Raw genomic sequence first — 14348 nt, 5'->3', positions numbered from 1 at the left:
AAACCTTTGCATGTAATATGGGGAGCAATTTATGACTCTTCCGAGACATCTCTTAGGGTGTAGCTTTTTATAGCAAAGACCAAAAAATACAAACTTTAGGGAAAAAATTAACTCATTTGTATCTTCTTTACCAAATATTTCAGCAACTGTTACTTAGTATTACTAAAAAAGTTTGCTTAAATAAAAGTTTAAACTTCAGGTCTTGTATTCAGGATCATCTTCAAACTTGAATAATGCTGCTGTTTATATGAATATTTTGTTTTGATTTTTTTTGTGCTCTTATATTAACATATAAATGGAAGAAATGCAACTGGTGTAACATTTAGAATACATTGCTCAATATAAAGACAAATCTTTGAAGGTGGCAAGACAAGTTGATGTTGCTGGAAAAGCATACGGGATCCATGGCTTTATAAATAGAGGCCAGGAAGTTATGCTAAACCTTTTATGAAACACTGCTTAGGCCTCAGATCGAGTATTGTGTTCAATTCTGGGCACCACGCTTTAGGAAGGATGTCAAGGCCTTGGAGAGGGTGCAGAGAGATTTATCAGAATGATGCCAGCGATGAGGGACTTCAATTATGTGGAGAGACTGGAGAAGCTGGGATTGTTCTCCTTTGGGGCAGAGAAGGTTAAGGGGAGATTTAATAGAGGTGTTCAAAATCATGAAGGGTTTTGATAGAGTAAATAAGGAGACACTGTATCCCACTGGCTGGAGGGTCAGTAACCAGAGGACACAGATTTAAGGTAATTTGCAAAAGAACCAGAGGGGAGATGAGAATTTTTTTTAACGTAGTGAGTTATGATGATCTGGAACGCACTGCCTTAAAGGGCGATGAAAGCAGATTCAGTAGCAACTTTCAAAAGGGAATTGAATAAATAGATGAAAGGGAAAATTTTGCAGAGCTATGGGGAAAGAGCAGGGGAGTGGGATTAATTGGACAGCTCTACCAAACAGCCGGCACAGGCACGATGGGCTGAATGCCACTTTGTGCTGCATGATTCTATACTTTAAATTGTTTTGGTTCACACAAGTTTCCTGAATTTACGCGACTAAAGCCCTGGCGTAGATTTAAGCCCAAAAATTTAGGTGCAGCATGGCACAAAGTTACCTGATATCGGTGTAACTGAGATTTCAAAGATTGATAGCAATTTTCTTCTTTCGTATTTTTCTTCCTGAGACCTACTTAACCAAAGTGCTGTCGGTCTCCGTGCACTTGAAATTTTTCGGGCACCCGATGGTCCACTCCCAAGTGTTCTGAGGGACGAAGCTGCTGGAATGGTCTTTCCAATGGGCATATCCCAGTTCTGCATAATAAAGGTCAAGAAAGAGGAGCAGTAGCGGCTCGGAGAGTGAGGTATCATGGCAGAAGACCGCATCCCACTCATTATTACCCCTATTGATGTCACTGTATTTGCACTTGTTTGACACTCCTATTTACGACGTGGTGTAGGCAAATGTGTTCCGCGAAAGTTCCCATTGGCAAGATCGGCACAGAAACTGGTGTGAATTTCTGCATGTGAGATCCAAGAAATTTGGGGCTATTAACTTTTCTAAAATTAGTGTTGTGGATGTACCCTCACTATATATGATTGTGGATATGCCCTTAATATGCTTGCTTACTTAGCCATGTGATGCTAATGTATAATGTTAGTCATAAAAATATATAGAGAATATAGGTTGGCACCTTTTTAAATTGTTGAAGTAGTCAGATTACGCTGTATATACAATAATATATCGGGTATAATGCTGAAGTAGATGCCCTGTTGAAGATTAAACTCAGATTGTTCTTCCTCTCGTTTTCTTCCTCCTTTAATTGACTTACTGGAACGATCCTCATTTCCTTGAACTGTGTAAGTGTTGCTAATCTTAATTACATGATCTTTACGCATTGTTAAACTATAAACAATTTTAAGTGAAAAATAAAAAATGGACAGATCGAAGGATTATATTTTATTTGCTATTGTTTACTTGCTAAATTTAAGTAGTCTGCAGGATGGTGAACTTTTTGATAAATTCACCATCCCAAATAATCAGCTATCTTACAAAGCCAGAATCCGTGTTGTTGAAATGAGGTGCAGTGTTCTGCACGGGGCTGGGCCACATCTTATCACTTCAGTGATATGCTTGCTGGTAATGAAATATTGAGGCGATTGCTACTGAAAACTTGGTATTTTCCATTTGAAAAATTCACCAACTTCAGTATAGTGATGGTAGCCTGTGAATTACAGTTCTAATTCAGCCTATGGCTTCAGCTGGCAAATGATCAAGTTACAATTCCACAGTTCTTGATCTCTTTGGGTATGCCATTGTAACGCACAGGCATCCGTCAAGAACCTTTGGGGTATTGTAAAAAGTAAATACCCAATGTGATACAAACAATGGTATTTCTGTTCTTTGGTTTATGTCAACTGTGTGTGTATTTTGGACTCAGCAATGTATAGGAGCTGAGGGACCTAAACAGCATGTTAAGCAGGAAACTGATAGCGGGGGGAAAAAGAAAGAAAATGAAGTTAACTTTTTGATGTTGTACCATCCTGAGAAATAATACAGTTGTTGTACCCTACCACAACCCCAGTTCAAGAATAGCTGGCTGAGCAGAGACCAGAGATTGAATTTGGCATTGCTAACTTGTGCTGAACTGTGGGGGCTATTGTTGGTTAGGAACATGGCTGAAAACTTCCAAACTCATGTCATGTAGGAGCTTTACAACCGTCAGGGAGAAGGGACTTTCATTCTACAAGGCTTATGCTCTGACCATTCTCCCATTAACTCAGAGGTTTACCAGAGACCTCCCACTCTGTTCCTTCTCCATAACTGATCATTGTTCAATACTATACATTCTTTTGTCGATGGTTCCACTGTACATTCATCAACCCTTTTTCAGATTGTACACCCTCAATGCTCAACCTCCAGTACTCCTCTCACAGTGACTTGACTAAATAACTACATTTTCATCTTCCCCATGTCCTTCAGTGAAGTAGTATCAGTCTTGTTTCTTTCAATTTCTCCAGGTCTCTTGCATGTATAACCAACAGGTACTGTATCATTGGCACCGTTAGTTCTCCATCATCGACTGTCTGTGTGGAGTTTGCACATTCTCCCTGTGTCTGCGTGGGTTTCCTCCCACAGTCCAAAGATGTGCAGGTTAGGTTGATTTGGCTATGATAAATTGACCCTTAGTGTTAGGGGATTAAATACGTGGGGTTACGGGGATAGGGTGGGATATGTGTCGGTGCAGGCTTGATAGGCCGAAATGGCCTCTATCTGCACTGTAGATTCTGTGATTCTGTGAACCATCTTGTCCTCACTGATCTTTTCAGCCTTGTTGGTGCCTTGGCACTTTGCCTCAGTTTCTCAATTTAAGAAAACTGGGATGGATTCAAGCCCAGTTATCATTGGTGAAAGGACAGTCTGCTAACCCACTGTGCTGCTCAGTCCACTGCACAAGGTTGAACTTTATAAATAAAAGAAGTGTAAACCTTCAGAACTAAGTTAATTACATGGAAATTAATTCAAGAGGGAAAGGATAAATATTCACTTTAGTTATACAGTGATGTATCTGTGCTTTGTTGCCGTAAGTTGTTTACATGGCTTTTTAATGTTTCCTCTTTTTAAGGATGGTTTCCTGGAAAAGCTGAACTCCTCAGAGTTTGTGGCACTCTCACGAACAGTGGAAACCTTTGTCCAGGAAACGGAGAAGATTTGCAGCAGGCGAAGCATGTCCCTTCGTGGAGCCCTGCAAAGCCAGGCCAATAAGTTCGTTAACCGATTCCATGAAGAGCGGAAGACAAAACTTGGGTAAACCCAACCATCAGGGATAAAAAATGCAATTTGAGCTGTTCACTATAGGGAGTAAACTGGTGGAACCAAAGGGAAGTTGGGATAGCCCCATCTTGCAGTACAATTTTGTGATTCTCTATTCTAAAGAAGGTGAAACAGACAAATTTACGGAGGCACGTTAGGTTGGATGGAACAGGGGGCATGTCATGAGGGAAGACAGCAAGGCCTCAAAAGCATGAGGGATTCAGACATTAGGCATCAGAGGTAATGAGGGGAGTCAGACAAGTATATGTGGAATAAACTCCCACCAAATGTCATTAAAGCATTACATTTCTATTAACTATGCTCTTCAATTATCAAAATGTATTTTGTCTTGTGATCAAAAGATGAAATGAGTCCAAAATCTCTTTATTTGATTGAGTTTTTGAATTATTACACATGTAAAAATTCTGTGAATGTGAACACAAGTATATTCCCCGTGGTGTTGCACACAGATGAAGGAGCAATGGCCAGGAGCAAACAGGGTGGCAGTTTTAGGGTAGGGTGAGGAGTTGGTGTCAAACAGCAGGAGGCCAGAACAATGAGGAAGGGGTGGTGGTGGAACGTATATGGTGCCTAGGAAGACAGGTGGATGGGGAAAGGAATGTAATTTGGCTGTGGTGTGTTTTCTGATTGATTCTGGCATTGTGACTGATCAGCATAGACAATGGAGGCATTATACAATCATATTCTATGTAATCCTGCATTCTCAACTTCTAATACTGTACATTTTTAATTGGAGATCACTTTGTTGTAAGGACTACAAACTTAGTCATTTGTCTGAAGATCCAAACTGAGTAGAGAAGCTAAAGTGGGACTTCTAAAAGAGGCATATGCTAATGATGCAAATGATCTAAGCCGGATGCAGAGAGGAAGCAAAAAAAGATCAGAGAGGCTGAGCGAGTGTGAAGAAAGACTGGCAGATTGCTTAGCGAGAAATAGAAAAGGATTTTATAAAGGTATAAATGGGAAAAGAATAGTTAACAGAAAGGTAAAACCAATTAGAGATGTAAAGAGAAATCTTACAAAAGATGAAGAAATAGCAGAGATAATGACCTGTAATTTGCGGTCAGTGGTGAAGCAAAGGAGTTTGCTGCTGGCGCCGAAGTAATTTTCCCACAAAGATCTCGCGATCTCTGGTGAAATGTTCAGGTTTTTCAGCGCAGTTGAAATCAATATAGCTTAGTGGGAATCCCATAGTGCGAGCTGCTGTGACGCCACCAAGCTGTCAAAGAAGTCAATCACATTGCAGAATTCTCAGACGGAACCAGGAAATAGAAAGCACTAATAATCAATCACTTTATAAAAAGTTTACAGTGAAATAAAGATTAGGACATACAGATTGGGTTAAAGTAGAAACTGAAATATCATGAACAAACTTTTTTTAAATGCTGTCAGTTTGCCATCATCAGGACTGCTATTAAATGAGTACTTCGCCTTGATTTTCAGAGAAGACTGTGTTGGTGGAAATGGAAAGGTGCAAGAGGTGAAGGGGAACCATGAGATAGGATTACTGTAGACCAGGTAGTAGTACTGAAAAAAAATTGGTGCTACTCAAAAGTGGGCAATGCACTGGGCCCTCGTGGCACACATTCTAAATGCTGATGGAAGTTAGAGAGGAAAGCAGAGGCTCTAACCACAATCTTTCAAACATCCTTGGATGTGGAAGTTATGCCATCAAACCGGAGGGTTGCTAATCACAGAATCACAGAAACCCCACAGTGCAGATAGAGGCCATTTCGGCCCATCGAGCCTGCACCGACACATATCCCATCCGATCCCCGTAACCCCTACACCAACACATATCCCACCCTATCCCCGTAACCCCACGTATTTAATCCCCCTAACACTAAGGGTCAATTTATCATAGCCAAATCAACCTAACCCGCACATCTTTGGACTTCAGTTCAAAAGAGGAGAAACCAGGTAAAGGTAGACCAGTTAGCCCAAGATCAGTAGTTGGAAAGCTTCTGGCAATCATAATATGGGGTAATAATACTCCCCTAGAAAGACACAGATTAATTAAGAACAACCAGCATATAAAAAAGCAAGTCATGTCTTACAAATTCAGTTCAGTTCTTTGAGGAACTAACAGGATGTATTGACAAAGGAAATGTAAGTAATGTGTATGTGGATTTTCAAAAGATGTTTGATAAAGCACCTTATCAGAGGCTGGTTAATCAAGTTATGGCACTATATTAAAGGGAGTGTGGCAGTATAATTAGGAAGTTGGTTGACTGTGGTGGGGTAGGGGGAGTGAAGTGCAGCCCAGTTGTAGTCCAATTTGGCTGTTTCTGGTGGGGAGGAGTGGTTAATATATCTCAATAGTGGGGCAGAAGGCTTCAGGTTGGGGTTGAAGGGACCAAGCTGAAATTGTGCCTCAGTTGAAGACTGGTGGACAGAAGACAGTCTAATATCTGGCAGAAAAACAGTATCAAGGACTTTAATTCTGTGATGCGCAGGCATGGTCAGGAATAGAAATAAACTGATGCTTTGGAGCTGGAGCAGGAGACCGAAAGTTAACTTTAACAATGGCTGAGATACAGGGGACTGTCCAGGTGGTCGTATAACACACAAATCTAGTTTGGTAGATTGTGATTGGCCATTTAAATGTAAAAATCAGATAGTGTTCCAGGGCTGTGTTCCCTGATTTTGCTATCTGGTTGAAGGGATAGTCATTCCCGGTTGTGGGACCTTCGTAATTAAACGAACATTACAAATGTGCATTGCTATGTTCTTGGACATGAGCCTTTTAATAATGTAGCTATAAGAAACATATCTACACACACTTGTTAATATATGAAAAAGCCATAACTCAAATAGGTGCATTTTTTAACATTGGAATCTTATCTAGTTTTACTCGGAGATACGTTACAAGAAAATGTTGGTCAGAATCTAGAACCATTGGTTGAGAGTAATTGGCATGGTGGAGGCCTGCTACACAATTGGGGAAAAAATCTAATTTGTAGACTGAATAAACTGCTCACTTTGTTTTGACTGAGTAATTTTAATTCAGTTCATTTACATAGTCAGACACTAGCCTGCAAGCCGGTTCCCAACGAAATCAACATCACTCCTTAGTTTTGAAAAAGTTAATACATCTATTAATATGGATAAAATCGCATGTTAAAGTTTAACTAGAATTCTGCAGAATCATTTGACCTTTTTGTAAGAAGGACATGAAGGTTAAAACTTTTTTTGTCATGTTTCTTCATCTTTTTCACTTCTTTACTATTGGAAAAAAATAACAGTGTAGAATTAAGAACTTCCTTACGAGAGTTTAATTCTACGTTGCAAAATTCCTGTGTGGCTTTGTCTGTATCTAAGTACAAGAGGTTGTTTAGCTATAGTGCATTGACTTCCTGTGATACTTTCAAGTAAAGATGATCAAAGGGCAATGACTTCAAAAAGTTAAGACTGTTTTGTCAATCGTCATATATAATTATGGAAATCCTAATGTAATTTAAGTGTTTGCGAATCTGATCTGTCAATTTTTGTTTTGCCGTAGTCTTCTATTGGATAATGAGCGTTGGAAGCAGGCCGAGGTTCCAGCTGAGTTTCAGGACTTGGTCAATTCCATTGAGGATGGAGTGATTGCTTTACCTGAGAAAAAAGTCGCAGGTCAATTCTTTGCAAATTTTCAAAAAACATATATATCAACTTTTATCAGATTTTACTTGTTGGAAGAAATTTTTTAAATTTCTAAGTATGGAAATAAGGTTTTACAATTATATAGAAATATATTGAAAAATTGAAATGCGGAATGTCTGTTATTTAGCATGTGAAAAAATCTCAGCCTGTGAGAATTGCACTAAGCTGAGACACCTACCTAAAATAGAAAATAATTAATCTTTTCCTATGCTTTATCAATTTTGCATGATCTTCATTTATCAAAATACCATCCAAGTGCAGCGAGTTTAAAATTTGTGAATGTAGCAGAAATGACCTTTTCATTGTATTAAGTGATTTGTTTACTTTTTAGCTCCACAAGAACGAAAGCCTGCAGATTTCCTGGCTGCAGATGGGCAGAAGTATGCTGTAGTTGGGTAAGGTGCCATTCGTTCGAGTGCAGGCTTTCTCTCAACTCTTTCTTGTCTTGTGCTCTTATTTCCCTAAGTAGAACAAATTTCCCATGATCCAAAACCTGAACCTTTAAGCATGTTGTGAGTGGTTAGTCTGCTCTGACTCGCAGTTACCCAGACTTACTGTATAATGCACTGGAGATTACGTGTCCAGCCCGTTCCCCTGACTTCTACGAAAAACACTAAATACCACACTGTCAAACTTGCGTTCAGACTAAAATTAATAGGTTTATTTACAAGTAAAGTAATAAATAGGAGTAGTGAGATACAGAAAGAAAGAAAAAAAGACTTGCATTTATATAGGGCCTTTCATGACCTCAGGATGTCCCAAAGCGCTTTACAGCCAATGAAGTACTTTTTTGAAGTGCAGTCACTGTTGTAATAAGGATATGTGGCAGCCAATTTGCGCACAGCAAGCTCCCACAAACAGCAGTGTGATAATGACCAGATAATCTGTTTTAGTGATGATGATTGAGGGATAAATATTGGCCAGGACACTGGGGATAACTCCCCTGCTCTTCTTCGAAATAGTGCCATGGGATCTTTTACGTCCACCTGAGAGCAGACGGGGGCTTCGGTTTAACGTCTCATCCGAAAGACAGCACCTCTGACAGTGCAGTGCCCCCTCAGCACTGCACTGGAGTGTCAGCCTAGATTTTTGTGCTCAAGTCTGGAGTGGGACTTGAACCCACAACCTTCTGACTCCGAGGAGAGAGAGCTACCCACTGAGCCACGGTTGACAAAGCAAGAACATAGTAGTGCAGTGCTTAAAACAAACATAGAATCTATCCATAAGTGATTAAAATACCCTCTTTAGAATATATGCAGCCTTATATTCTGGGTAAAAGTGCTTTGCAAACTTTCCACTGTGAAATCATACATTCTGTGATGTAATTCCTCTGTCAAGCTTGAGTTCAACTTCATAGTGTATGGAACTGAATAAAGATGGTGAAAAATATCTTCATGCATTCCAGACTAAAGGCCTCTATTCTCAATCGAGCTGTCAATCAATCAAGTAAAAAGGCACTGGAGCATTCTGTACATACAACGTGCTTGTGTAGATGGTGCCACCGTGTCCAGCTATCGTATACCTATTGATGTTTGATTAACACGGGGTCAAAGTCCCTGTAACCGAACTTATTTACAGATCAAACAAGTCGACCTGTGTGTATGACAACTGAGCTGCAGTCTCTATTTTGAACTCTGATTGTGGAAAACAATCAGATTCCAATTTAACTTTTCAAAATTGTATCACATAAAATACAGCTTTTTCTTACTTGAGACAGGCTGGAAATGCTGCTTCATCACACCATTCACTGAGGTAGCAGAATATTCACCTAAACACTTTTTCAGTTTCTCATGAGACCCACTACATTACTGCTTAGATACATTTATATTTGTCCACTGACGAAATCGTAAAAATCTTTCACTAAACATAATGTAGATATAATAGGATTTTTCATATCGGACAGTTAAAATATATATTTAACTAGGTAGGTTAATGCAGCACTAAAATGTTCATAATGTATTACTGTATTATCTGATGGGTTAGTACAAGTGCTTACATGTTATTTTTTTGTGGAATAAAGGAATGCTTTAAGAAGGTATTCCAGTAAATAACTAATCGTTAACAAAGTAATGTTGCACCAAGAATTGATGATTTGTGCAGACAAACTCTCCCCAGCAATTCCTCACCGAGCAAGTTCCCAATCTCCCCAGGGCTGTGTGTAATGCCAAAGTGGGACAATCCAAGGAACAGTCGCTGACCTGAGAGTAGGTCACCAGCCTACTCACTGGGAATGAAGTGAGGGGCCTAAGAAAGCTAATGGGGGGGGGGGGGGGAACTGCACAGGGTTTCAGAGTAGACGACTTGGTGCGAGGTGAGGTGCTGTGACACAGCTCCACCTTCACGGTTCTTCAGTGTTGATTCCAACCCCAGGAGTGTACCTAGTCAAGGCGAAATGCTTTCCAGGGTGATGGGAAATTTAGATGATGGAGCACCTCATAACATGGTACATGGGAGCAAGTGGAATAGCTTTGGTGTCAAATAGGGTATAGAAGGCTAATAACTTTACCTTTTTAAGAAAAATAAAAGGGTAGAGTGGGTTAGAGCGTCATCTCTACCTCTGCGACCCGGGCTTGAATGCAACCTCAAATGATGGAACGAAGGTTTCTCTTTCTTCTGTAAGGCCCTATGTGGAATGAGTTTGGCATGTCTGTACTCTGTTCAGAGTGGGCAACGTGCCAAAAATTATTTGAAGAAGCTCTGTTACATATAAAATGATGATGGTCCTTGACAATGCAGTAAATGTTATACTTGCTGGATGGGTTTATACATGGTTTCAGTCAATAGTATTTAGCCTCCACTAGGTACGCTCCCGAGGTCTCGGCACAGATTTCAAACTAGGGAAGACCAAGAGATAGGTGAGAGCTTTAGATTTCTTTTGTCTGGACATGCATATGATGCAAGCATAGTCTCTTGAAAATTCTGTACTCGATACATTGTTGACTTACTAGCGTGTTATTCACTTTAGCATACACTAATATAAATGTTTTTTCCAACAATAGCATTGTCTCCATTGAGTAACTCTCACTATCATTCAAAAATGAGTTTGTGTGTCCAGGAATGTATCAATATTTACAGAGGATTCCCCCTGAACAGAAATATTTAATAACACAAGTCTAAGCACTGACCATTTGAGAACTTCTTTTGACATTAGTTAATTTCATTTGGACCAGTTAAGGTACCCACAGTCTGCAGAAAATATTAAAAGCACATAGCACAATTTAAAAATGGGAGTAAGAGTAAGTTTCATAACAAAAATATTGAATCCTTCAAGTACTAGTCAGAATATTTGTTCTGAAGTTATATTACTAATGTGCTATCAGCTGGGGTCAGGGTTGAGGTTAATTTCTCTTTTTAAGAACTGCACATATATTGCTGTCATAACCTTCCAAGTAATGTTCATTTAATGCCCACAAACAGCACTGTGGCAGCATGTGTTGATTTCAAAATTCTCATCCTTGTTTTCAAGTCTCTCCATGGCCTCGCCCCTTCCTATCTCTGTCATCTCTTTCAGCCCCACAACCACCGCCCCCCCCCCCCCCTCGAGATATCTGCACTCCTCTAATTCTGCCCTCTTGAGCATCCCTGATTGTAATCGCTCAACCTTTGATGGTCATGCCTTCTGTTGCCCAGGCCCTAAGCTCTGGAATTCCCTCCCTAAACCTCTCCGCCTCCATATCTCTTTCCTCCTTTAAGACGCTACTTAAAACCTACCTCTTTGAACAAGCTTTTGGTCACCTGCCCTAATTTATCCTTAAGTGGATCGGTGTCAAATTTTTTGTCTTAAAATACTCCTGTGCAGCGCCTTGGGACGTTTTACTACGATAAAGGCGCTATATAAATATAAGTTGTTGATTTGGAGGATAATGCGATATGCCCGGTATGTTTTACCTGCATGAGTTCTGGTGTATTTGCTTATACAGCAACACTGTACTGTTGGCCATGCTTATTTTCCATAGACCTTGTAACGCTGGGGACATGGGGATTCATAACTGCTCATTTTATTTATCTTGACAGGACCGTTTTGCTGTTAATAAGAATAATATTTGAATACTGTCAGTGTGTAGATGACATCCCTTCTATTACTACTGACATGCTCACTCGCCTCTCAGACTTATTAAAGGTATGCGGTACTGATTTAAGAACTACTTGTTATCACAAAGTAGCTTAGCTGTGCTGCTGCCCACAGTTGGTTAGCCTGCCAGCATTTTCACAAAGAATGATGGCCTGGGCAAGGTACTGGAAGGCTTCCAGGTCTTGTGAAGAAGAATCCCAATATGGGTTGTTAACTTCAAGGATGGAAAAGTAAGGAAAGAAAATAAAATGAATTTGTGTGGGAATTCCTCAATTTTGTTTAAGAACATAAGAAATAGGAGTAGGCCATTTGCCCTTCGAGCCTGCTCCAACATTCAGTAAGATCATGGCTGATCTTCTACCTCATCTCCACTTTCCTGCCCTATCCCTATATCCCTTAATATTCAAAAATCTATCGATCTCTGTCTTGAATATACTCAACGACTGATCCTCCACAGCCCTCTGGGGTAGAGAATTCCAAAGATTCACCACCCTCTGAGTGAAGAAATTTCTCCTCATCTCAGGCCTAAATGGCTGACCCCTGGTTCGAGACTCCCCAGCCAGGGGAAATATCCTCCCTGTATCTACTCTGTCAAGCCCTGTAAGAAATTTGTATGTTTCAATGAGATCACCTCTCATTCATCTAAACTCTAGAGAATATAGGCCTAGTCTACTCCAGCTCTCCTCATAGGACAATCTCCCTCATCCCAGGAATCAGTCTAGTGAACCTTCGTTGCACTCCCTCTATGGCAGGTATATCCTTCCTTAGGTAAGGAGACCAAAACTGTATACAATACACCAGGTGTGGTCTCACCAGGGCCCTATGTAATTGCAGTAAGACGTCTTTACTCTTATACTCAAATCATCTTGTAATAAAGGCCAACATACCATTTGCTTTCCTAATTGCTTGCTGTACCTGCACGTTAACTTTTTAAGTGATTCGTGCACAAGGACACCCAGGTTCCTCTGAACACCAACATTTCCCAGTCTCTCTCCATTTAAAAAAAAAAACTCTGCTTTTCTATTTTTCCTACCAATGTGGATAACTTCACATTTCTCCACATTATATTCCATTTGCCATGTTCTTGCCCACTCACTTAACCTGTCTATATCCCCCTGAAGCCTCTTTGCATCCTCCTCACAACTTACATTCCCACCTAACTTTGTATCATCAGCAAATTTGGATATCTTACATTTGGTCCCCTCATCCAAATCATTGATACAGATTGTGAATAGCTGAGGCCCAAGCCCTGATCCTTGTGGTACCCCACTAGTTACAGCCTGCCAACCTGGAAATGACCCGTATATTCCTACTCTGTTTTCTGTCAGTTAACCAAGCCTCAATCCATGCTAGTATTTCACCCCCAATCCCATGAGCCCTAATTGTGTTTAATATCCTCTTGTGTGGCACCTTATTGAATGGCTTCTGAAAATCCAAATATACCACATCCACTGGTTCCCCCTTATCTATTCTGCTAGTTACAACCTCAAAAAACCTCAACACACTTGTCAAACACGATTTCCCTTTCATAAATCCGTGTTGACTTTACCAATCATGTTATTATTTTCTAAGTGCCCTGTTACCACATCCTTAATAATAGATTCTAGCATTTTCCCTACTACTAATGTCAGGCTAACTGGTCTGTAGTTTCCCGTTTTCTCTCTCGCTCCTTTCTTAAATAGTGGGGTTACATTTGCCACCTTCCAATCCGCGGGAACCATTTTAGAATCTATGGCATTTTGGAAAATGACAACCAATGCATCCACTATCTCTATAGCCACATCTTTCAAAACCCTAGGCTGCAGGCCATCAGGTCCAGGAGATTTATTGGCTTTCAGTCCCATTAATTTCTCCAGTACTATTTTTTTTTTATTAATACTAATTTCTTTCAGTTCCTCATTCTCATGGTTCTCCACTATTTTCGGGAAGATTTTTGTGTCGTCTTCCGTGAAGACAGACACAAAGTATTTAATTTCTCTGCCATTTCCTTATTCCCCATTATAATTTCTCCTATCTAAGCCTGTAAGAGACCTACATTTACTTTTGCTAATCTTTTCCTTTTTACATACCTATGGAAGCTTTTACAGTCTTTTTATGTCTCTCGCTTTTTTACACTCATTCTATTTTCCCTTTCTTTATCAATTTCTTGGTCCTTTACTATTTTTGGCAACATTATAAGCCTCTTCCTTTGATCTAATACTATCTTTAACTTGTTAGCCACGGTTGGACCACTTTTCCTGTGGGGTTTTTGTGCCTTAAAGGAATGTATGTTTGTTGTAAATTATGTATTCTTTAAATGCCATTGCTTGTCTACTGTCATACCTTTTAATGTAGTTTCCCAATCTACCTTAACCAACTCGTCCCTCATACCTACGTAGTTTGCTTTGTTTAGATTTAAGACCCTAGTTTCGGATTTAACTAAATCACTTTCAAACTGAATATAAAATTCTCTCTCATTATGGTCACACTTCCCTAAAGGCCCCTTTACTACAAGGTTATTAATTAACCCTTTCTCATTGCATAATACGAGATCTAAAATAGCCTGTTCCCTAGTTGGTTCATCAACATACTGATCTAGAAAACTGTCTTACATATATTTCACTAGCTGGAGTGCCCGGCGGTGCCGAGGGTTTTTTGAGGGCATGTTATGAAAAGTAGAAATAATTTTTATCTATATATATAAAGGAATCAATCTGTCTGTCTGTCTGTCCTTCTGTCTGTCTGTCCTCAAGTGTGTGTCTGTCCGGCTATGCGCTCGAAAGTTATAGAGCGTACCTACGCGCGCGTTACCTCCAAAGAAAG

At 39.9% G+C, this 14348-nt stretch overlaps 1 protein-coding gene across 4 annotated transcripts in view; it reads left to right on the top strand.

Annotated features, from left to right (window-relative positions):
• The window catches only part of vps54 (VPS54 subunit of GARP complex), an 88375-nt gene extending 76557 nt beyond the window's left edge, over positions 1–11818 (top strand). For 2 of the 4 annotated variants that reach the window (XM_085981589.1, XM_085981588.1), the window contains exons 14-17: positions 3621–3802; positions 7332–7444; positions 7806–7869; positions 11489–11814. In XM_085981589.1, the coding sequence (XP_085837715.1) occupies positions 3621–3802; positions 7332–7444; positions 7806–7869; positions 11489–11642 (513 nt within the window). In that variant the 3' untranslated portion in view covers positions 11643–11814. Of the gene's footprint in view, positions 1–3620; positions 3803–7331; positions 7445–7805; positions 7870–11488 lie in introns of all 4 variants that reach the window. The other 2 variants (XM_085981591.1, XM_085981590.1) reach the window with 2 other exon arrangements.
• Positions 11819–14348: the final 2530 nt, after the last annotated feature.

The sequence above is a fragment of the Somniosus microcephalus genome, chromosome 3 (genome assembly GCF_052327205.1).
Source record: "Somniosus microcephalus isolate GS21.2 chromosome 3, FLI_Smic_1.0, whole genome shotgun sequence".
Classification (NCBI taxonomy): Eukaryota; Metazoa; Chordata; class Chondrichthyes; order Squaliformes; family Somniosidae; genus Somniosus; species Somniosus microcephalus.
The sequence above is the reverse complement of the archived record's forward strand: the minus strand, read 5'-3'. Positions and strand labels throughout refer to the sequence as shown.